Source organism: Balaenoptera musculus, chromosome 15, assembly GCF_009873245.2.
Source record: "Balaenoptera musculus isolate JJ_BM4_2016_0621 chromosome 15, mBalMus1.pri.v3, whole genome shotgun sequence".
Lineage (NCBI taxonomy): Eukaryota > Metazoa > Chordata > Mammalia > Artiodactyla > Balaenopteridae > Balaenoptera > Balaenoptera musculus.
Window position 1 is genome coordinate 24,725,974 of NC_045799.1, and position 22,595 is coordinate 24,748,568.

A 22,595-nucleotide genomic window follows, 5' to 3' on the forward strand; every position below is an offset into this window, starting at 1 on the left:
TTCTTTATCCACTCGTCTGTTGATGGGCATTTAGGTTGCTTCCATGACCTGGCTATGGTAAATAGTGCTACAATGAACATTCGGGTGCATGTGTCTTTTTGAATTACGGTTTTCTCTGGGTATGTGCCCAGTAGTGGGATTGCTGGGTCATATGGTAATTCTATTTTTAGTTTTTTAAGGAACCTCCATATTGTTCTCCATAGTGGCTGTATCAATTTACATTCCCACCAACAGTGCAAGAGGGCTCCCTTTTCTCCACACCCTCTCCAGCATTTGTTGTTTGTAGATATTCTGATGATGCCCATTCTAACTGGTGTGAGGTGATACCTCATTGCAGTTTTGATTTGCATTTCTCTAATAATTAGTGATGTTGAGCATCTTTTCATGTGCTTTGTGGCCGTCTGTATGTCTTCCTTGGAGAAATGTCTATTTAGGTCTTCTGCCCATTTTTGGATTGGGGTGTTTGTTTCTTTAATATTGAGCTGAATGAGCTGTTTATATATTTTGGAGATTAATCCTTTGTCCATTGATTCGTTTGCAAATATTTTCTCCCATTCTGAGGGCTGTCTTTTCGTCTTGTTTATGGTTTCCTTTGCTGTGCAAAAGCTTTGAAGTTTCATTAGGTCCCATTTGTTTATTTTTGTTTTTATTTCCATTACTCTAGGAGGTGGATCAAAAAAGATCTTGCTGTGATTTATGTCAAAGAGTGTTCTTCCTATGTTTTCCTCTAAGAGTTTTACAGTGTCCAGTCTTACATTTAGGTCTCTAATCCATTTTGAGTTTATTTTTGTGTATGGTGTTAGGGAGTATTCTAATTTCATTCTTTTGCATGTAGCTGTCCAGTTTTCCCAGCACCACTTATTGAAGAGACTGTCTTTTCTCCATTGTATATCTTTGCCTCCTTTGTCATAGATTAGTTGACCACAGGTGCGTGGGTTTATCTCTGGGCTTTCTATCTTGTTCCATTGATCTATGTTTCTGTTTTTGTGCCAGTACCATATTGTCTTGATTACTGTAGCTTTGTAGTATAGTCTGAAGTCAGGGAGTCTGATTCCTCCAGCTCCGTTTTTTTCCCTCAAGACTGCTTTGGCTATTCGGGGTCTTTTGTGTCTCCATACAAATTTTAAGATGATTTGTTCTAGCTCCGTAAAAAATGCCATTGGTAATTTGATAGGGATTGCATTGAATCTGTAGATTGCTTTGGGTAGTATAGTCATTTTCACAATGTTGATTCTTGCAATCCAAGAACATGGATCTCTCCATCTCTTGGTATCATCTTTAATTTCTTTCATCAGTGTCTTATAGTTTTCTGCATACAGGTCTTTTGTCTCCCTAGGTAGGTTTACTCCTAGGTATTTTATTCTTTTTGTTGCAATGGTAAATGGGAGTGTTTCCATGATTTCTCTTTCAGATTTTTCATCATTAGCGTATAGGAATGCAAGAGATTTCTGTGCATTAATTTTGTATCCTGCAACTTTACCATATCCATTAATTAGCTCTAGCAGTTTTCTGGTGGCAGTTTTAGGATTCTCTATGTATAGTATCATGTCATCTGCAAACAGTGACAGTTTTACTTCTTCTTTCCCAATTTGTATTCCTTTTCTTTTTCTTCTCTGATTGCTGTGGCTAGGACTTCCAGAACTATGTTGAATAATAGTGGTGAGAGTAGACATCCTTGTCTCGTTCCTGATCTTAGAGGAAATGCTTTCAGTTTTTCACCATTGAGAATGATGTTTGCTGTGGGTTTGTCATATATGGCCTTTATTATGTTGAGGTAGGTTCCCTCTATGCCCACTTTCTGGAGAGTTTTTATCATAAATGGGTGTTGAATTTTGTCAAAAGCTTTTTCTGCATCTATTGAGATGATCATATAGTTTTTATTCTTCAATTTGTTAATATGGTGTATCACATTGATTGATTTGCGTATATTGAAGAATCCTTGCATCCATGGGATAAATCCCACTTGATCGTGGTGTATGATCCTTTTAATGTGTTGTTGGATTCTGTTTGCTAGTATTTTGTTGAGGATTTTTGCATCTATATTCATCAGTGATATTGGTCTGTAATTTTCTTTTTTTGTAGTGTCTTTGTCTGGTTTTGGTATCAGGGTGATGGTGGCCTCATAGAATGAGTTTGGGAGTGTTCCTTCCTCTGCAATTTTTTGTCAGCAGATTCTTTACATTTCACAACTTCTCCATGTTTCATAACATGGTAAACATTCTTCCTTTATATTTCATTTTCTAATCAAGTCCTATTTCTACCTTTGGAACTTCTCTAGCATTTCTCTCTTCTTTTCCATCCCTATTTTATCTCCTAAGATCAGGTTCTTATCATTGCTCTAATCATTCTTCCTATTTCCAGGCTCTTCCATCTGCATGCTATACCTTACTATCAAATCTTCCTAAAAGGCAGCTTCAGCAAGTTCACCTGTCTTCAAAAAGTTCCCACAGCTTCCAAAACCCTAAGTAATGTCCAAATTCTTTTGGTCTGGCTTTTAAAGTCTTTTGAACTGGTTCCACACACTGTATCCAGAATTGCCTATTTAATTCTTTAATTCTGACTCTCTCTTCTCCAGCTGAAAAAGACCTAGGGATCACAACTTCTATCCTCTTATGGTACTTGCATAGTGTTAGTGTTAAAGAAAGACTTGAATTTACTTATTTAGTCACAAAATAAATATTCTTAAGGTCATTCATTTCAAAATAACATACAATTTAATCAGTGACTATTATGTGACAGGCACTGTACTAGGCACTAGAAATAAAAAGATGAAGATATGGATCTATATCTCAAAGAGTTCCAGGTATAACAGGGAAGAGTGGTAAACAAGTCATTAAAATATAATACAAACAATAGTAGTGTCTCTCATAGGAGACACTGAAATGTTTGCCTTATGACTGAATGAAGAAACAGATCTACATATAGAAGACCATTATCCTACTGAGTTAAAACATGGGATCTAGCCTAAGAGTTAAAAACTTCTAGAGATAAGGATTACAAAGTGATTTAAAAGTTGACACAGGGCTTCCCTGGTGGCGCAGTGGTTGAGAATCTGCCTGCCAATGCAGGGGACATGGGTTCGAGTCCTGGTCTGGGAAGATCCCACAAGCCGCGGAGCTACTAGGCCCGTGAGCCACAATTACTGAGCCTGCGCGTCTGGAGCCTGGCTCCGCAACAAGAGAGGCCGTGATAATGAGAGGCCCGCGCACCGCGATGAAGAGTGGCCCCCACTTGCCGCAACTAGAGAAAGGCCTCGCACAGAAACGAAGACCCAACACAGCCATAAATAAATAAATAAATAAATAAATAATTTTTAAAAAAAGTTGACACAAATCCAGGTTAACTGTGTCTAATTAAGAAAATATACTTGTCTTTGTTATTTGATACACTGTATACACATTAATACAACAGCAGTGTGATAAACAATTTTCTGTATAGGAAAAGTGATCCTGTAGACATACCCATGAGGTCAGCAAATCCTCCAACTGGCAATCGGCAGGTTCCAGTTACAAACTGCAAAAGTCTCATTCTCTTCTCATTATCGATTTCTTTAACAAACTGTTAAAAGCACATTTAAAGAGATACATAGGTCATATGTGACGTTCAGAATACTAAACAAGAAAGAAAAAAATCATTTCAAATCTTAACCAAACTCCCAGTGTTAGATGCACTGGAAAATGACTGAACCCACCACTGTGGATGGTAGAGCTTCTCCATGTTTGTCAAAAGCCCTACCAACCTTCCCCTATACCAATCCTAGTACCACATCCTTATAGGGAAACAGAAAAAGAAGAGTGCCCTGGGCCCAAGAGCTCCTTACACATGCAGTCTCAAGATCAGCTCTTCTAGGGCACCCCTCCTTTTCCCTCTAGATCTGCCTGTCCTATAGAAATTCATGTCATTACAAAGGACACAGAGGTTGAGTCAGAACAGACTTTTTGGTTTTATGAACAAATGAAATCAAGCTCACAAATTCTGACCAAGATATATCCCAGTAATGTTCTTCTCTCAATGTTCTTTATGTTTTGGTGTAGCTATGTGTTGCCAGAATTATGTGGCTTTTAACTCCTACAATTCTAACTCAAAACATTAAGTGTCTAGAGAATGCTTTCTAGCCTGTAGCACAAGAATTTTGTCTCAGCCAAATGTTTTTTTTGTAAAGAATTTTTATCCTACTGTACTAATTGTATTTGTTACAGAAGCCCAGTCATCTCAGCTTCTTATGAATTTCTTTACATAAATTTCTTTACATAATTAGCAGGCATTAAAAAATTTTTTTTTTACTGTGGTTAAATATACATTAACATACAAATTTACCATTTTAAGTGTACAGTTCAATGCCATTAAGTACATTCACACTGTTGTGTAACCATCACCACTATTTACAGAACTTTTTTATTGTATCAAACAAAAACTCATTTCATTAAACTTATCTCCTTGCTTCTGCCTCCCTTCTCCCCAGTCCCTGGTAACCTTTATTCTACTTTCTGTCTCTATAAATTTGCTTATTCTAGATATCTCATATAAGTGGACTCATACAATATTTGTCCTTTTGTGCCTGGCTAATTTCACTTAGCATAATATCCTTAAGTTTCACCCATGTTGTAGCCTATGTCAGAATTCCCTTTCTTCTTAAGGTTGGACAATATTCCACTGTATATATATATACCACATTTGGTTTATCCAATCATCTCTTGATAGACATTTTAGGTTGCTTCCACCTTTTGGCTAATGTGAATAATGCTGATATGAACATAGTTATATAAGTATCTGTTTGAGTCCCTGCTTTCAATTCTTTTGGTTATACCTAGGAGTAGAATTGCTAGACCATATTAATTCTATGTTTAACGTTTTGAGGAACCACCAACTGTTTTCCACAGTGGTGTACCATTTTATATTGCCAGCAGCAATGCAGGAGAGTTCCAATTTCTCCACATCCGTACCAAGGATGATTATTTCTTTCTTTTTTTTTTTTTTAATAATAGCCACCTTTTAATGGGTATATATATGTCTCACTGTGGTTTTAATTTGCACTTCCCTAATGATTAGTGATGCTGAGCAACTTTTCATGGTGCTTATAGCAGAAATTTTGTGAAGAGACACCATTATGATTCCAAACCAAGGCTCTCGCTTAAGTTACACCTTCTAAACATTAAATAATTCTCAATGAGATATGAATGATGAAAACCATACTTCAGACAGTTCTATAAAATTCCAAAAGCATTTAGATCAAATGCAGGGGAATATTATTATCTGGGGTTGTCTTATACTCTGGGCAAAGGTGCAAGGTGTGTGTTGCTTACTTGGCAATAATCAAAGAATGCTGTTATAATCGGTATTCATTTATTGTAATGCATAGAATGGAATGAGGAGCCTTAACATACTGCTACATTTTTTTCTGTGACTCATTTCCATTTGTGGTAAGCAATTTCTACAAAAATTATGGTATGTCTTCCAAAAGAAAGAAACTGAGACAAACCTGCCAAAACCACATGATTTGTTTGCTTGTCCTAGTGTAATGACGGTAGATGGCATGTCTTTGCCAGTCATTCAAATCAATCTCTTGCATTCCACATAAAAGAACCTTTAGGGATGAAAAAGACAAATGGTTTCTTTAGGTAACTGTACAACCTATATAAAAATGCTAGACATAGTTAAGACTAGTATTAAACAACTTTCAAAAATTTAATCAGGAGGCTTTGGCTTGTAAACTGTGTATCAAGAATTTTATCTATATTTTTTGTAAAAGCTGAGTTTCCATAATTGGTGTCATATATACACATATTCAGGTATATAAGTCACTCACTGGACAGAGGGTCTAATACTTTTCTTTTTTTGATAACACTTTATATATTTGGAGAAATTATGGACTTCTTTTAACCACTGGGGATGCTTCAGAAACATACTGCCAGAATAAAAAATACTATTGCCATTGGAAAGATGATAAAGTGAGTTGAAAACAGACACCTGAAGGCATTATTTACCAGCATACTGCAGAGGAAAGAACAACTCATTACCTCTAATTCCTTTGCATCAAAGTACTGCAAATACTGCTGGGGAAGAATTTCATTAAAGCCCTCAAAGAAGGCTTGTGTCTGTTCTTCAACACCGCGAGACAACCTCCATTCAGCTACCATTCTGGTAAATAAATATAAAAAAAACTATGAGGAAGTTCAGATTTTACCTTTAAATTCTGAGTCTAAAAATAATTTTTTAAAACTTTATGAAAAGTGTCAAATATATATATAAGTAAAATAAATGAACCCTATGTACAGATATCTCAGCTTCAATACAATACCAATCTTATTCCATTATGCCCCTATCCATACCCTAGATAGCATATAATTTCATTTTAAACAAACATCTCAGTATATATTTCTATAAGATGAGGCCTCTTTTTATTTTAATTTGCATAATTTATTATGCAAAATCTCTGTAACTCAAGGTTAGTTCATCATTAATTAAGGTCTTAACCTAAAATATGCTCAATGCTATGCTCAATGCTGGGGGAGATTCAGGAGTATAAGCTATTCCTTTCTTGAAGCAGCTTGAAGTTTTTTTTTTTTTTTTTTTTACATCTTTATTGGAGTATAATTGCTTTACAATGTTGGGTTAGTTTCTGCTGTACAACTAAGTGAATCAGCTATATGTATACATATATCCCCATGTCCCCTACCTTTTGAGCCTCCCTCCCACCCTCCCTATCCCACCCCTCCAGGTCATCACAAAGCACGGAGCTGATCTCCCTGTGCTATGCAGCAGCTTCCCACTAGCCATCCATTTTACATTTGGTAGTGTATATATGTCAGTGCTACTCTCTCACTTCGTCCCAGCTTCCCCTTCCCCCACTGTGTCCTCCAGTCCATTCTCTACTTCTGCGTCTTTATTTTTTTATTTATGTTTTTTAAAAACATAACTACAATTCTATCATCACACCAAAAAAGTGAACAATAATTCCTTTATATCAAATATTCAGTGCTCAACTTCTACTGACTGACTCAAATTTTTGGACATATTGATTGAATCAGATTAAATTTTCTTCTAATCTTCATCTACATAGATACACATTAACAGAGTTAAAATCACATCAAATACAAACTTTGTTTTATTACAGAATATTTATTTTAACAATTTTAACAAGCAAACACGTATTTTAGGCATTTGATTACTTCTTAACAATTTCAGACAACCAAAGTCCTAAAGTTTATTAAAACTCTGAAATTTTGGAAAATGGCAGTGTAGTTTGTATTGGACTAATCTTCCAGGTGATTATAATTATAAACACTGGGCAAATTACAGAAAACAAATGTCTGAAGGTGTCAGAGAGAAACCAAAGGCAGGCAGAAACTGGTGGGGACAAGATTCTTGAAGGAAGCTGGCACACTGGAGCAGAGCCGCGTTTACTAGGCTTTTCCTTTGAGGGCACTTCCCAGTTTACAAAGAGCACAGGGAAATGAAACTCAAACTAAAAGCAACAGTATTATTGGGCTGAGGAGACATGAGGTTGGGAGCGTAAAGCTGCCAAAGCAGCTACAGAAAAATCCCTGGAAGAAAAAAGACAAAGAAAAGGAGCTCCCAAATCTGCACAGAAACACACTTCAACTCCTTAGCTCACTCCTAAATACACATGTCTAGGATGATGAAACTCCAAGGAACCCTGTGCAATGAACAACTGGAAAGCCAAAGACCCAACCAGAAATTTCAGCAGCCACCTAGGGCTGTAGAGATAGAATTTAAGCTTAATTCTCACAAATTAATGGTAAAACACCTTGGGCTTTCCATTGTAAGGACTATGAACCATGTTCTAGGAATAAACATTATGTTTTAGGATTAAAAGCAAAATGGAAATAGACTAGCTCTAGCAAGCTTCCAAACAATCAATGTGATCTGTCCTTAATTTAACTGTCTGTCTAAACAAAACTCAATACTTTTCAAAAGGGAAAAAAAAAAAGAACTCAGAGTCTCTACCGTATGTCATCCACAATAAAAAATGACTACATAGGCAAAGAAGCAGGAAAATGTGACCCATAAGAGAAAAAAGTCCATAGAATAAGGCCAACTGATAGCCCAATGCTGAAGTTAGTAAATACTTTCTAAAAGCTATTAAAAATGTATTAAATAATTTACAGGACAAGATGGACAAAATATATGGAGATGAAGATTCTCAACACAGAAACTCTTGAAAGAAGCAAATGGAAATTAAAGAATATCTGAATATCTGAAATGAAAATTTAATTGGATGAACTTAAAAGCAGTGAATTCAAATGAAGATCAATCAAAATGGCCTAAACTGAAGCACAGAGAAAATGAAAAAAATATAAACAGCATCTGGGATGATATCAAAGGTTAAATATACATGTATCTGAAGTCTCTGAAGTATGAAAGAGGGAACGAAGCAAAAGGAACATCTACAGAGAAAAAGCACAAAAATTTTCCACAACTGCTGAAATGGCATCAATCAGGAGAACATAAAAGCGCGTATATACGAGGCAAAATGCTAAAAAACCTTTAGAAAATCTTTTAAAAGCCACAGAAAAAAACATACATTTCATCCAGAAAACAAGAGAAACAGTGGCTCACATCATCAAAAATAGAAGACAATAACGGAATGACATTATTGAAAGAAAGTGCTGAAAAAAAAGAGAAAAAAAAACTATAAACCTAGAATTCTAAATCTAGTGAACATATCCTTCAAAACTGAAGATGACATACAGATGTTTTTGGATAAAAGCTGAGAGAATTTATTGCCAGCAGGCACACACTAACAGAAATGGTGAAGGAAGTTTTTAAGGCTGAAGGGAAATGATCCCAGATGGAAAAAATGGATCTGCAGAAGGAAATGAAGAGAACCAGAAACAGCAATGTGAGTAAATATAAAAGACTATTATTCCCTAATTTCTTTTAAAATCTATTGATTGCTTAAAGCAAGAATATAGTATTATGGGGTTATAAACATAAGAAATAAAATAATAACAATAGCACAAATGGCTGAAATGAGATAAACAGAATTATACTATTATGAGCCTCTTATAATGTACAAGTAGTATATTAATTATAAATTATGATGCTACATATAATATTAATGTATTAGTATAATATTAATTAAAGGTGATAAGTTAAGGATGCATATATTCATTAGAGCAGTCACTAAAAATTAAAGAGGTATAGCTAAGAAAAAACCAAAGATATATAAAAAGAAAACTAGAAATTATTAATACAAAAGAGAGCAGGAAAGGAGGAACAAAAGAAATTGGGAAATAGAAGAAACAAATAGCAAGGTGGCAGGCTTAAGTCCAATCATATCAGTAATAACATTAAATTTAAATGTACCAATTGCAACTAAAAGTAATGATTATCAGAATGGATAAAAGTAGCAAGACCTAAGAATATGCTGCTTTTAGGAAACATACTTTAAACAGAAAGACAAAGGATTGAAAATAAAGGATGGAGGAAGATATACCATGCAAATATTAATCACAAGAAATGTGGAGAGGATATGTTAATATTTAAAAAGTAGAAAAGCAGGCAAGAGATCCAGAAACTGGAACTCAAGAATCAGTAGCTATGTGAAATCTCACCCCTATCTGACTGAACTGGTGTTGAGAATATGTCAGTGAACTAATAACTATTGAGACTAAAAGTATGAACTAATGCAAAGCATAAGAGACTACACTAAGAAAACCATCTTTTTACTTAAAAATTTTACCTGCTCTTCAAATATTCCCCACAAAAATATCTGCATATAAATTTGAGATTCTTTTCAATGCCATGATGTTACATGGCATAGTAGTTACAGAATTGGTATTTAAAAAAGTGATCCAGCACTGCTTCTAGCCTTAACACTCACACTTCTGGAGAAAAACTGAAAGTTCTATATGACCAAAATTCTTTTCTATTACTTTACAAATTTTCATATTTCTGGTTAAATTGAAATATATCAGAAAGTGGGGATTAAACTCATTAGCATCCACTAGACTAATTCTTTGTAAGGTTTACAGTTTGAATTAACCTGCAGGATAGTCCCTCTACCTTGCTGCCTCCACAACAATCTGTCCCCTCTCTCATGGGCTTTGCTGCCAGACTCGTTAAAAAGAAATTTAGACTGTCTACTGAATTTAGTCCTTAATTTCTTGTAATCTGGCCTCTATATCTACCATTGGGCTACAGTTCTAACTGTTCTCTTAAGGGTTATCATAACTTATTAGCCACAACATCTTCTAAAGATTCTTCATTTTCCTTGGCTTCTGAAATGCAGGACATGGCAAATGGGCTATCAATTCTGAGCTGCCTGACAGCATCACACACCATGGCAACTCTTCTCTATTTACGATTTGTGACTTGTGCTTTCCAGCCTCTGTATCTCTGCATATAACTTTTGCTCTTATTTCTACATAACTGAATCCTTCCCAACCATCAAGGCTCAAATTAAATACCATCAGATTCTTGCTCCATGATTATAGCTAGATGAAAGGATGTCTCCCATAGCACTTTTCTTGTTCCTCTCTCAATGTACTTACAAGGTAGGACGTGGTGTATTGCATCCTTAACAATACATGAGCAGTTCTCATAATTAGTATAAAGGCAAATATTTTTTGAAATACTGTCCACTAGTACTACTAAGCAATTATCAACGTGCTATACAGTCCAACAGAAAGGCTAAAAACTATGTCAAAAGGAGCATTCTCTCTTACCTGATATATTCCTCTTTATTTTCTTCTGTTACAAGAATATTGCCACCATTGGGTTTCAAATCATGACTCTTGATTTCACCTAAAATTTCTTTATCGACGGAAAAATACATTTCCAAACCACATTCCTCAATATTGTTTTCTCTGCCCAAATGAAAGTAACACTGTTACACTAATTCAGTCATGTAAAAGTTTTTTTTTTAACTAAAGGACTATGTTCTTAAATAACTATTGTTAAACTGTAACATCGGAATTAACAACAAAACTGGAACATTATGCTCTAAAATCACATTTTTGCCTAAGACAGTTCTATAAAATTTATCATATTGAATAATGAGACAGGTTTAATGTAAACCATTTAAATTCAGTAAACCAATTACATGCTTACAGTCTGAATACGTTACCAACACAACAATGATAAATTAAAAGGAAACAAACTTACTTAACCCAGATGAGAGAATTGTAAAATTCTGGATCAATAGATTCTAAATCCTTGAGTCCAACTGGTTTGTTCAAGATACGCTTATAGAATGGCAAAGAAAAACCTGTGTCTATGAATTTCCCATGGAACAGAGCCTATGCAAGAAGAAAACAATACCATTTAAGATAATTTTATATCTTATAAGATATAAAAGATTTTATATCTTATATCTCATTGTATTTCAGAATGTTTTTGTTTTTTGAATGAAGAACTCATCTAACAAACAAAACAAACTCCCCTGTCATATGATCTATTATGGAATATTTCTGGGAAAAGGGCAGATATAACAAGCCCAATCTTAGACATGTCTTAATGATGAGAAAATTTCAAATGAGAAAGTTAAAGAAACAATGCTTTAGTATTGCTGAATTAGCAACGTAAACACAGTTCTCCACTTGTACTTACCATAGCAATAAACCTGCCAATAAAACGAAAATATTTCAGGTGATCTGGATTGATGTAAGAAGCGGGGTTTATCTGCAAGCAGTAATTATCCTTCCCTGCATATTCAAACAGGCAATACATTGGGTTCAACACCTCATGTGACAAAAGAAAGAACCATTCTCTGAAATCAAAAGAAAATTTAGAATGAAAAATCTTGTAAGTAACCATACCAATAAATCAAAGAGCAGTGCTATAAAGTTCTCAGGAATCTATACTCCTCAGATGGCGATATTTCTCTAGTCTCTTATTGATTTCACTGCCTCTGTACAAACTGACATCTATTGTACAGAGATATTTACACACTGCGTATTTCAAAGAATCTAAGACATCATTGACTTTAAAGACAACATTATTTGATGAACCACTAAAAAATTTTTTCCAATTGTAATACACATCTCAGTTTCAGAGATGTTAAAATATGAAAAATTCAGTCTTAGAATCAGTGAAATACTATACATAGGCAAGTTTAAAATTCACTGTTGACCCATGTGGTTAGAACAGCTGAAACAAGTCTAACATTATTCCATCCATTACAAAGCCCCTCAGTGATGCTCATTAAGTTCCACTGCTCTCTAAATCTTAGATAAATACGAAAAACCTTCCAATTCACAGAGGCAATAAAGTACTTAATTCAAGCTACTCATTCATTAGGAAAATACTAAGAGGCTCTAATTCAAATGCTGTGAAAATACCAACCAACACTAACGTAAGATTATAGTTATTAACTATGTAACATGGGTGAAGGTCTGGCAGAACAGTAGGCAGAGTGAATCTGGGGCAATATATGGGGTATCAGCTCGTGCCTGAGTTTCCTCTCTTGTTGGTTTATGGCCTCTGGTAGTAATCCTGCTTATACTTTAATACTGCTAGTTAATTTTCTAGTTAAGAATGAATGATTGCCCTCCTGAATTATCTTTACCTAATACAAAATTAAATGTTTCCATTCATATTTGTTATTTACCTGTGATTACTTCATACATTTGAAATGTGAGCTTTTGAAACAAAACCTAAGTAAAAATCCCTCAAATGTAGCCACCAGTTAGTGACCCCACAAAGACTCAGGGTCTGAACTAGGATATTAACAAACAGTATTTCTACTCTTCACAATAATCCCAGAGAAGTAGATATGATTATTCTTATTTTACAGATGAAGATATTTGCCCCAAGTTATACTACTGAGTGCAGAAAAAGGATTCAAATCCAGTCTTGACTACGAAGTCCTTGGCTTTCCATACTGCCACCACTATGCAAATTTTTAACCTGGTATGATATATACTGTTATGGAATAAGCAAAGCAATTTCCTGCTTGAGTCTATCTTCTAAGGGTTTGATTAGAAGCTCCAATATTAAGAAAGGAGAATTTATAATTTCAACTCCTATTTTATACAGCTTTCTATATTTTCAAAACATATATTAATCACAGTTTGGAACTGACTGACTATTATCTCTATCAGGAATCTGTGATGGGGAAAGTGACCTGAACACTATAGGGCCTTGTATGTTCTGTGGAACAGATATGAGGTGGTGGACTGAACACTGGCTTCTGGTTTGATGATGTAAAGCTTGCATCCAGGCTCTACAACTTAGTTATGTGTCTTTGGTGAGTCTCTAAACCTCATTATTACCTGTAAAATTCTCTCTCAGAGTTATCCTGAGGATTAAAGGAGTGATGTGGGTGAAATCAACTAGCAGCACCTTAGAAAGTGCTGAATTAATGTTTCTTGAAATTTTATAATTGTAACATTAATAAAGGTACAAAAATTTGCTACATTTCATTTTCCTGAAACAGAAAATTGAGAAAATAATACTTGCAAGCAAAGTGTAATGATACCTTTGGAGGAAAGGAACTAAGTTCTGAGTATTCATATTATCACTACCTTGCTACACCTCCATAATCTAAACCTTCTTCTCCTGGAAAAATCACCCACAAACGTCTTCGCAGATCTTGGGGACTGAAGCTCATTATCTACCAAAAAAAAAAAAAAGAAGTAAAAGAATCGGTAAAAGTAGAAACACCTTATACCACTTACTTCCAGGTTAGAAATCTCCTGCATTATAAGTAACTTAAATTCCCCAGGACATAGAATGGTGTCTGTGGTTTGGTCAACACCACACATACGGAAAATACATTAAAGTTTCATAATGTTTTATAAATTATACATATCTATATTTCTGTATACTTTATACATATATAATTTTCTTTTAAATGATCCTACTACTGACAAAGTTCCTTCTCTCATTTGTTTAGAGCAGAGTAACTGTGACCATGAGCAGAGCTTAGGTCCTTTTTTGGCTTGGGGAGGTTTGGGTTTGTTTTATAGACAAAAGGTACACATAATAACTAACTGGTTAACTTGGAAATGAAAAAGAGAGGCTGCAGAGAAAATATAGTTAATTTGAAAACTCATTCTCAGTGGAAACCTGGAAAAACTACTCAAATTTTGTATTCTACTACAGTGGTTAATAAGATCATCTTCATATTTGAAGGACAGTACCATTATTGAGCTACAATGAAGAGGTCATTTGGGTTCTTGCTTTTTAAAAGTATCTAATTACTTGCCCAAAATTGGGCCAGTAGAAAGATTACAAACATTAATTACTCTTAGGGAAAAAAATGACAGGGCCTGGAGAGAATAAAGTCCATACAATGATTCTATTTCATGAAAGGATAAGAATGAACAATCACATTTAAATATCCAGAGAGGCTCAGTAAGTGACCTGCTTATGCTAGGGCTCTCTCAGTTCCCACACTTTCATGAATTCATATCCCACTCAAACAAGAAAATGCCAGATATAACAAAAAATTCAATGCTTATGACAAGTATTCTACAACACTATAGGCTAGAAATATAGCAACGCAAATGAGAAATGTTATAAGTTAAAATTATCCTTTCTGTTCATTTCTTGTTCCTTCTGGCTACTCCTTGTCCCTGTGGCTGCTCCCCAAACCGTAGGGGTGTCCCTGATCTCGCCTGCTGTTCTCCCGGAAAAAAATACCTTTAAATAATACCTTTTAACAAATGCCTAATATGAAGGAAAAAAAGAAGTGTTTCTCCTGCAATTTCCCCCATAAGCAGTTGTGCTGTGTCAAGAAAAACACACCTACTACCCCAAACAACTTTATCCAAATGCTATGAAGAAAATCTGATGCTAATTTTGCTATACGTCACTCTTCCAAAGCAATCAAATTTTTCTCTTTTTATTTCACATTTATTGGATGGATGTAGAGTTTAGGGTGACAATTTTTAAAAACTGTTTTAGCACCATCTGGTCTGTCATTCTGCGAAAGCCTCTAGGCGTCAATAGCTAAAGGGACATTTACTCATGTTCGCATCTTTTCAGCACTGCTATCAGCAAGTTATGTTCCAAGAAACTGGCCCACCAGAGACTGACTACTCAGTGACTGCATACTGGTTACGAACATGAAAATAAGAAATAGGTAATCACGGGGTAGAGAATGGCCTTGGAGCCTTGCTTACATCAGATCAAGAGAATGACTCATAATTCTCTAAGTGGCCTTAGTCAAGCTCTGCTCCTAAAACAATATCTGCTCCTACTTAGCAGGATGCCAACTGGCATTTCCCTTCAATGTTAATAACTGAGGTTCCATTAGTAAAGAATATAATTGTTTCTGAAAGTAAGTAGACAGCTATTGTCAACTATCTCAGACAATCTCTTTTCCCTTTGCATTTGGTTTAGCACTTCTCGAAGCTGTAGCTACCAAAATTATCATAAGGGTTTGATAATGAATCACAACCACATCTGGCCATAAAACAAGGACGAACTGGATGTTTGCATATTAAGACATTTTTTTCCACTGGTCATTTTAATATATCAAAATCACTTAATACTTAGCTGTAGTTGGTTGGTAAACAAAGTTGTAAAATAAAGGTAAGTAGTAAATTAACTCAGGTTCTGAGGACAGCTAAAACATTTGTTGACTACTCCTGAAAACATTATTTTTAGATATTGTCATCAATGACCAATTACATTTTTTACTACATAAAAAATTCTTTATAGGAGTAAATATGCTTATTATAAAAACGCAAGCAATACAGAAGTATAAAAACAAAGTCTTCTCCTCTCTTTTTCTATCTGTATCCAGTATGTTCATACAGTACTTCCAAACCTTTGTCTACCAAAAGCCTATTTTTTTACTTAAATATCTATTTCAAATCAAACACTGAGCTTAGAAATGGAAACCTGAAACTAATACTAAGTTACTCTGACATTTCAAAAGCACAGAACATACACATACACAAAACACACACACAAAGCTATCTGCATTTTCCTGAATTTTAAGTGTTAAGGTAGCTGGCAATGAGATTAGACTTAAAAAATTCAAGGACTCCATCTCAAAAAGTTCCAAAGTGTTTGAACTGCTAGCACCAAAAGGTTTTGGGCTGGAAGCCAGGGGGCAAACCATTAAGTGGATGAAACAGTACCTGCTGAAAGGAATCCTCAAACAATGTTTTTCTTGTCACTGTAATCTTTATGTGCTGTGGCATGGCCAGTTGCTGAAATATAAGAATGTCTTAAGTCAACTCTCACCATTAAAATGGCCTATCAAAAAACCAAAAGGGTAAAATTTTACTTACTTTTTTGCTTACAGTAACAAGTAGACTATGAATATGAACTTTTATTTAATAATGTTTAACCATGCATTTGTGAGTATTCATGCTAATTATAGATCATCTGATACATAAGAAACAGAAGAAAGCAAGATGTCGTATGCACAGTGATTACTTAATGAGTCAAACAAATCTTTAAATTTTCAAAAAGCTAATTCAAATTCTTTTTGCTTGCACAGGCCCAGTACAAGAGTTTGAAGTTTAAAAATATTCATCATAGTAACACTTTGACTAGTCCGTTAATTTTATTTAGACCCCATAAAGAAATCATTAATTCAGTAAACATTTATAATACATCAGAAATAATTGATCACATCTGTTAAACATACTCTGACTATAACCATATATATGTACTAAAGTATCTATCAAAATGATACATATGTACGGATCTATCAAAGTCATTTATATCAAATGCTAGATATGAAAGGAGCTGGTTATAATTTACACATCAGAAATGTTTTAACTCATTTGTTTGAAGATTTCTCCAATCTGAAAATAATGAGTACTGGAATGAGTAGCAATGTTTCCTTATTCAAATGGTTTCAAATTTATTCTTCTGGACAAGAGAAGCCATAAATTATCTAAGGGATAAATCTATTTCTTTGACCTAAAAATAGGAGAAAAATTCCAATGCTTCCATTTTACCTGTTTTTCTACAGGTTAATTATTTTCACAATCACTGATTGTGTAAGCAACATAATAAAAGGAGTACAGAAATACAGTCCCAATACTAACCTGACACCAGAACCGGAAATACTGAACCTTTGCCTTGAAGTCCCGTACATAGGCTATCTGGGGTCCATTGTCTCTGAGGAAGAATGTTAATATGACATATATAGCTTCTTGTAAGATAAAATATTGAAGGAAAACACAATACCACACTCCCTAAGAACTTAGTAGTCAAATACAAAAATGCTCTAGTACAGCATACTCCTAACACCACCTTTAAAAAAAAAAAATTTCCCATGACTATTTTTAAGTAAAAAATAGAAATAAACTTTGATCTTTTTAAAGCCCCTGTTGTGAGATTCTCTCTTATATACAGCCAAATATAACAGGACTAGGTAAAGGAGGTTCTGTCTGAGAATGGTGTCTATTCCTGAATCCATTCTCTCCTTTGTTCTTAACAGAATCTTGAGATTTACTTGGGCAGACTACATTTCCCAGTTTTTCTCTTTTTTTCTCTCAAGTTTACTAGGGGTTACCAATATTATTAAATTTTTGAAGACCCAACTTGTAGCTTTGATTTTTCTGTTCTTTCATTTCCATTTCATTGATTTCTGCTTTTATGCTTATTTTGTACTTAATTAACTTTTCTATTTCTAGCTTCTTAAGGTGGAAGCAGGGAACAATGGTTTTACACCCTATTTTCTAATCTAGTCCTTTAAAGCAATTAAGTCTTCCTCCAAGACTACTTTTGTTAAATCCCACAAACGGTGATGTTTTGCTTTTATTATCATAAAGTAAAAAAAAATTCCTTATTTCTAGTGAGCAACTTCTTTGAGTCATGGATTATTCAGTAGTGTGCTATTTAAGTCCCACTGGACTATTTTTTAATGATAGAGAGACATATACTTCTGTTTCATACAAGCCTCTATTGTTTTGGGGTTTTCTGCTATATGTGCCCAAACTTAATTGTAACTAAGATTAATGATACAACAGTATCTGTTTGTAATTTATTACATATCTAATTTCATTAATACCTAATTGGCCTGAATTCCTAGTTTGTTTGAAACATGAAAGTTTAATTTTATATTTTCTGCATATTAAAAAAAGTAACGAGAGGTCAGCAATGTCCTGAAATTAAAGCCAGACATAGGTGCTACATGAAAACAAAACTTCATTGTACAACTGAAACAATATTGTATGTTGAGTACAACTTAATTAAAATAAAAAAATTAAAAAGTATGTTTACAATGTGCTTAACAAAATTAAAAAGAGAAAAACTACAGACCAATCTCTCTTATGAACATAGATGCAAGAATCCTAAAAAAAAATACCAGTAAATTGAATTCAGGAGTATATTAAAAGGATTAACATTTTAATCCTTTTGACCAAGTGGAATTTATCTCTGGAATGCAAGGATGATTTAACATATGAAAAGTCAATGTAATACACCACACATTAATAAGCGGGAAAAAACCACACGATCATCTCAAATGATGCAAAAAAGCATTCAACAAAATTCAATATCCTTTTATGATAAAAAACATTCAACAAACTAGAAGGAAACCAACTCAACATAATAAAAGCTATATATGAAAATCCCACAGCTCACATCACATTCAATGGTGGAAGAATGAAAGCTTTCCCTCTAAGATCTGGAACAAGGCAAGGTTGCCTGCTTTCATCACTTCTATTCAACACAGTATGGAAAGTTCTAGCCAGAGCAATTAGGCAAGAAAAAGAAAAGGCATCCAAATTGGAAAGGAAGAAGAAAACATTTCTGTTTGAAGATGATATGATCTTATATATAAAAAACTCTAAAGACTCCAGACGAAAAAACCTGTTAGAACTAATAAGTAAATTCAACAAAGTAGAACACAAAACATACAAAAATCAGTTGTATTCCTATACACTAACAATCAACAATCTGAAAAGGAAATTTTACAAAACAATTCCGTTTACAAATAGCATCAAAAACAATAAAACACTTAGGAATCAATTTAACCAATAGGGTAAAAGACTTGCACAATGAAAACTATAGAACATTGCTGGAAGAAAATAAAGAAGACAAATAAATGTAAAGACAGCTTATGTTCATGGATTAGAAGACTTAATATTGTTAAGATGTCAACACTAACCAAAGGAAACTTCAATGCAATCCTTATCAAAATCCCAATGTCTTTGTTTTTGTTTTGCAGAAATAGAAAAATCCATCCTAAGGTTCATATGGAATCTCAAAAGGACCCTGAAAAGCCAAAACAATCTCAAAAAAGAACAAAGTTGGAGGACTCACATTTCCTGATTTCAAAATTTAGTAAAAGCTACAGCAGTCAAAACAGTGTGGTGCTGGAATAAACACAGACATACAGAAAAATAGAACAGAAAGGCCAGGAATCAACCTCCACATATATGGTCAAATAGTTTTTGACAAGGGTGCCAAGTCCACTAAACAAATGGTGCTGGCAAAACTGGATATCCACTTGCAAAAGAATGAAGTTGAACCCTTACTAAAACCATGTACAAAAATTAACGGAAAATGAATCCAAGGTCTAAATGTAAGAGCTAAAGCTATGAAGTGCTTAGGAAATACACAGAATGGGAGAAAATATTTGCAAATGACATATCTGATAGGGATTAATATCCAGAATATACAGAGAACTTTTAAAGCTCAACAAAAAACAACCTGATTCAAAAATGGGCAAAGAACCGAAATAGACGTTTGTTCTAAGATATACAAAATGGTCAATAAGCACATGAAAAGATGCTTAACATCATGAATCATTAGAGAAATACAAACCACAATGAGATACCATTTCATACTAATTAGGATGGCATTACACACACACACACACACACAGAGTAACAACTGTTGGTATGGATGTGGAAAAACTGGAACCCATGTGCTCTGCCAGTGAGAACATAAAGCAGTGCATCCACTGTGGAAAACAGTATGGCAACGTCTCAAAAAAAACCCACAGAATTATCATTTGATTCAACAATTCTAATTCTGAATATATATGCAAAAGAACTGAAAGCAAGAACTTGAACAGATATTTGTACCCTCATGTTCTCAGCATCATTCACAATAGCTGAAAGGTGGAAACAACTCAAATGTCCATGAACCACATGTATACAAGCTAAAACATGGATGAGCCTTGGAAACATGATGCTAAGTGAAATAAGCCAGTCACAAAGGACAAACATTGTATGATTAGTCAAATTCATAGAGACAGAAGGTAGAACAGTACTTATCACAGACTGGGGGAGAAGGGAGACTGGAGAGTTATTGTTTACTGGGTACAGAGTTTCAGTATGGGATAATAAAAAAGTGTTAGAGATGGATGGTGGTGATGGTTGCACAGCAATAAGTGTACTTAACACCATTAAGATATACACCTAAAATGGTCAACTTTGTTATGTCTGTTTGACCATAATTTTAAAAAAAAAACCTAAACAAAACATATTAAGCAAATCAAAACAGTTACTTTTCAAAAATGGAAAAGAAAAAGTAATGGAAGTTTTCAAGTTAAAAGGTGATAGATGTGTAAATAGAACTTTTGTAAGTCAAAAAAAAAAGGTGATAGAAATGAAAGAAAGTAGGTATCAGAAATCAGGGATTAATTGGTGAGCAGTACTATACTGATAATTTCTAAACACTCATTTAATGCTGTGAATAGATGGTAACAAATATGGAAAGTCTCTAGGAGAAAATATTCAAGAAGCTAATGGAAATACAAAACATTTAGTGATCAGAGACCTACAGGCAAGCCACCTCAAGAAATGTAAGAATTGCACTCTTTGGTAATTGAGATCTTTATATCAAAATCTTATGAATCAGTTTTACTTTTAATCAAAACATTTAGAAAACTTACAAGGCAGATTTTCCAGTGCGGGGATCTATATAGGTGGTTGTTCTTCTATTGTGGTCCACAAAATATGGAATTCCATCTACTGTGAACCTCATTTCCCAGCCTTCAGGTAAGGGCTTTTCATTTAATTGACTATATAAAACACAGAAACATATATAAACAAATAAAAAATGTTAAAGAGTTCCTTGTTTGCCAAGTACAGAAACTAAAAATACCCATAAAGGCGGTAGAAATATTCTAGAAAACCATTTAGTCCAGTATTTTCCAGCTGTTTACTAAAATCCTACAAGCATGTTACACATGTCAACAGGTCCATCAACCATCAGTCTTCTCCCATCTACTTTGCCTGTATTCCCTACCTGCCTAAACATCTCATAGTAACCAAGTTCTGCCAATTCTGCCTTAGAAGTTTTCATGTTCATCACTGTTTTCAATCACCAGCACCAACCATCCTTACTCTGGCTTTATTCATCTCTCTTTTAAACTTTCATAACAGCAGTCTAACTGGTTTTGCTGCCTCTAGTCTCACTCTGGTCCTATACTCATATTTCACATTGCTGATAGAGTACTAAAACAGAGATCTGAACAAATTCGTTCTCTTCTAAAAGTGATATCACTATTCACCACTAACCAATTATAAGACCTAAACTCCTCCATTTGGTCCTCACTCTGTCTCGATACTCTGCCCTCTATGTTTCCTTTCAGTTTTACCTCTGCACTCTACCTCCACCTCCCTTCCATGAACCCTGTGTAGTGTACGCCTACTCACCATTTCCCTAAACAAGACATGGTCTGTCAAACCTCCAAGTGAAGCCTTTCCCCTTGTCCAGAATCTCTATTATTCCTGTTAAGGCAACTCAAATGTTCTTAATGGAGTATTCCTACCCACTTCCTTAATACCTATCTTTAGACCTTGCTTAATCTCTCTAAACTTCAGTGTTCCAAGTTGCATCCATATTTTCCAGTTCATTTTTCTCTATTCTACAGTTTCATTTTTCTCATCTGGTGGGTCTGGTGAGAAGGCAAAGCAATGGAAATGTTCAAGTTCACATCAGAAAGGAAGAAAAGGAGGGGTTAGAGGCATTTAATCTCACTGTTTTAGAGAGCCACTACTGCTGACAGGAGTGTCACTTTCCTCAAGTGTACTTCAGAAGAACAAAAGGCTTAGAACCATTGCCTAGAACAGTATTTTGTGAACTATGCCAAAAAGTTAAGAACATTTAACTATATTCACAGAACTAAATACAAATGTCAGACAAAACAGACTACTAAAAATTTAAGAAGATAACACTTCTCATTTGTTATAATCATATTTGCAAGATGGGCTCAGTAACAAGTTGTTTTCTTGAAAACAAATTGGATAGAACTGGGTTATTTGTATTATTTATAAAAATATGATTCTAACTTTAGCTCTGAAACTTTAAAGGTCCAAGGGGGAACAAAAAATGGTAGCAAATTACAGAAAGGTGACATGGTCTATTCTATCCTTAGTGATAGAATTTTAAAGAGAAATTAGAAATGTTGCCTATGAAATTCTTAATTATTCCTTTTTAAGAAACTGAAAATATTTAAGTTAAATACCATAACTCCATAAAATGTTGTGATTTGCTGGTACCCAGAAATAGATTTTAAATTTAAAGCACACCTTTAAAATAGAGGTTCTTAAAACCCTGACCTATGGTAGATGTGAAGATTTAATCACACCCAAACAGAGGTCAGACCACTGCCCTCAGCTACTGGGAGGTGATCTCTAGGCCTCTGGAATGTCCTGCCTGTCAAGTGTATCTTTGTTTGCTTAGGGGCTTCGAACACCAGA

The 22,595-nt window shown here is 34.5% G+C and overlaps 1 protein-coding gene across 3 annotated transcripts in view; it reads right to left on the minus strand.

Annotated features, from left to right (window-relative positions):
* Positions 1-22,595, minus strand: part of ITCH (itchy E3 ubiquitin protein ligase) — a 122,819-nt gene that overhangs the window by 9,704 nt on the left and 90,520 nt on the right. For all 3 annotated transcript variants that reach the window (XM_036825208.1, XM_036825210.1, XM_036825209.1), the window contains exons 14-23: positions 20,783-20,911; positions 16,980-17,052; positions 16,059-16,130; positions 13,491-13,579; positions 11,575-11,734; positions 11,131-11,264; positions 10,692-10,832; positions 6,018-6,138; positions 5,480-5,584; positions 3,462-3,558 (exon numbers count right to left, since the gene is read on the minus strand). In XM_036825208.1, the coding sequence (XP_036681103.1) occupies positions 3,462-3,558; positions 5,480-5,584; positions 6,018-6,138; positions 10,692-10,832; positions 11,131-11,264; positions 11,575-11,734; positions 13,491-13,579; positions 16,059-16,130; positions 16,980-17,052; positions 20,783-20,911 (1,121 nt within the window). The remainder of the gene's footprint in view (positions 1-3,461; positions 3,559-5,479; positions 5,585-6,017; positions 6,139-10,691; positions 10,833-11,130; positions 11,265-11,574; positions 11,735-13,490; positions 13,580-16,058; positions 16,131-16,979; positions 17,053-20,782; positions 20,912-22,595) is intronic.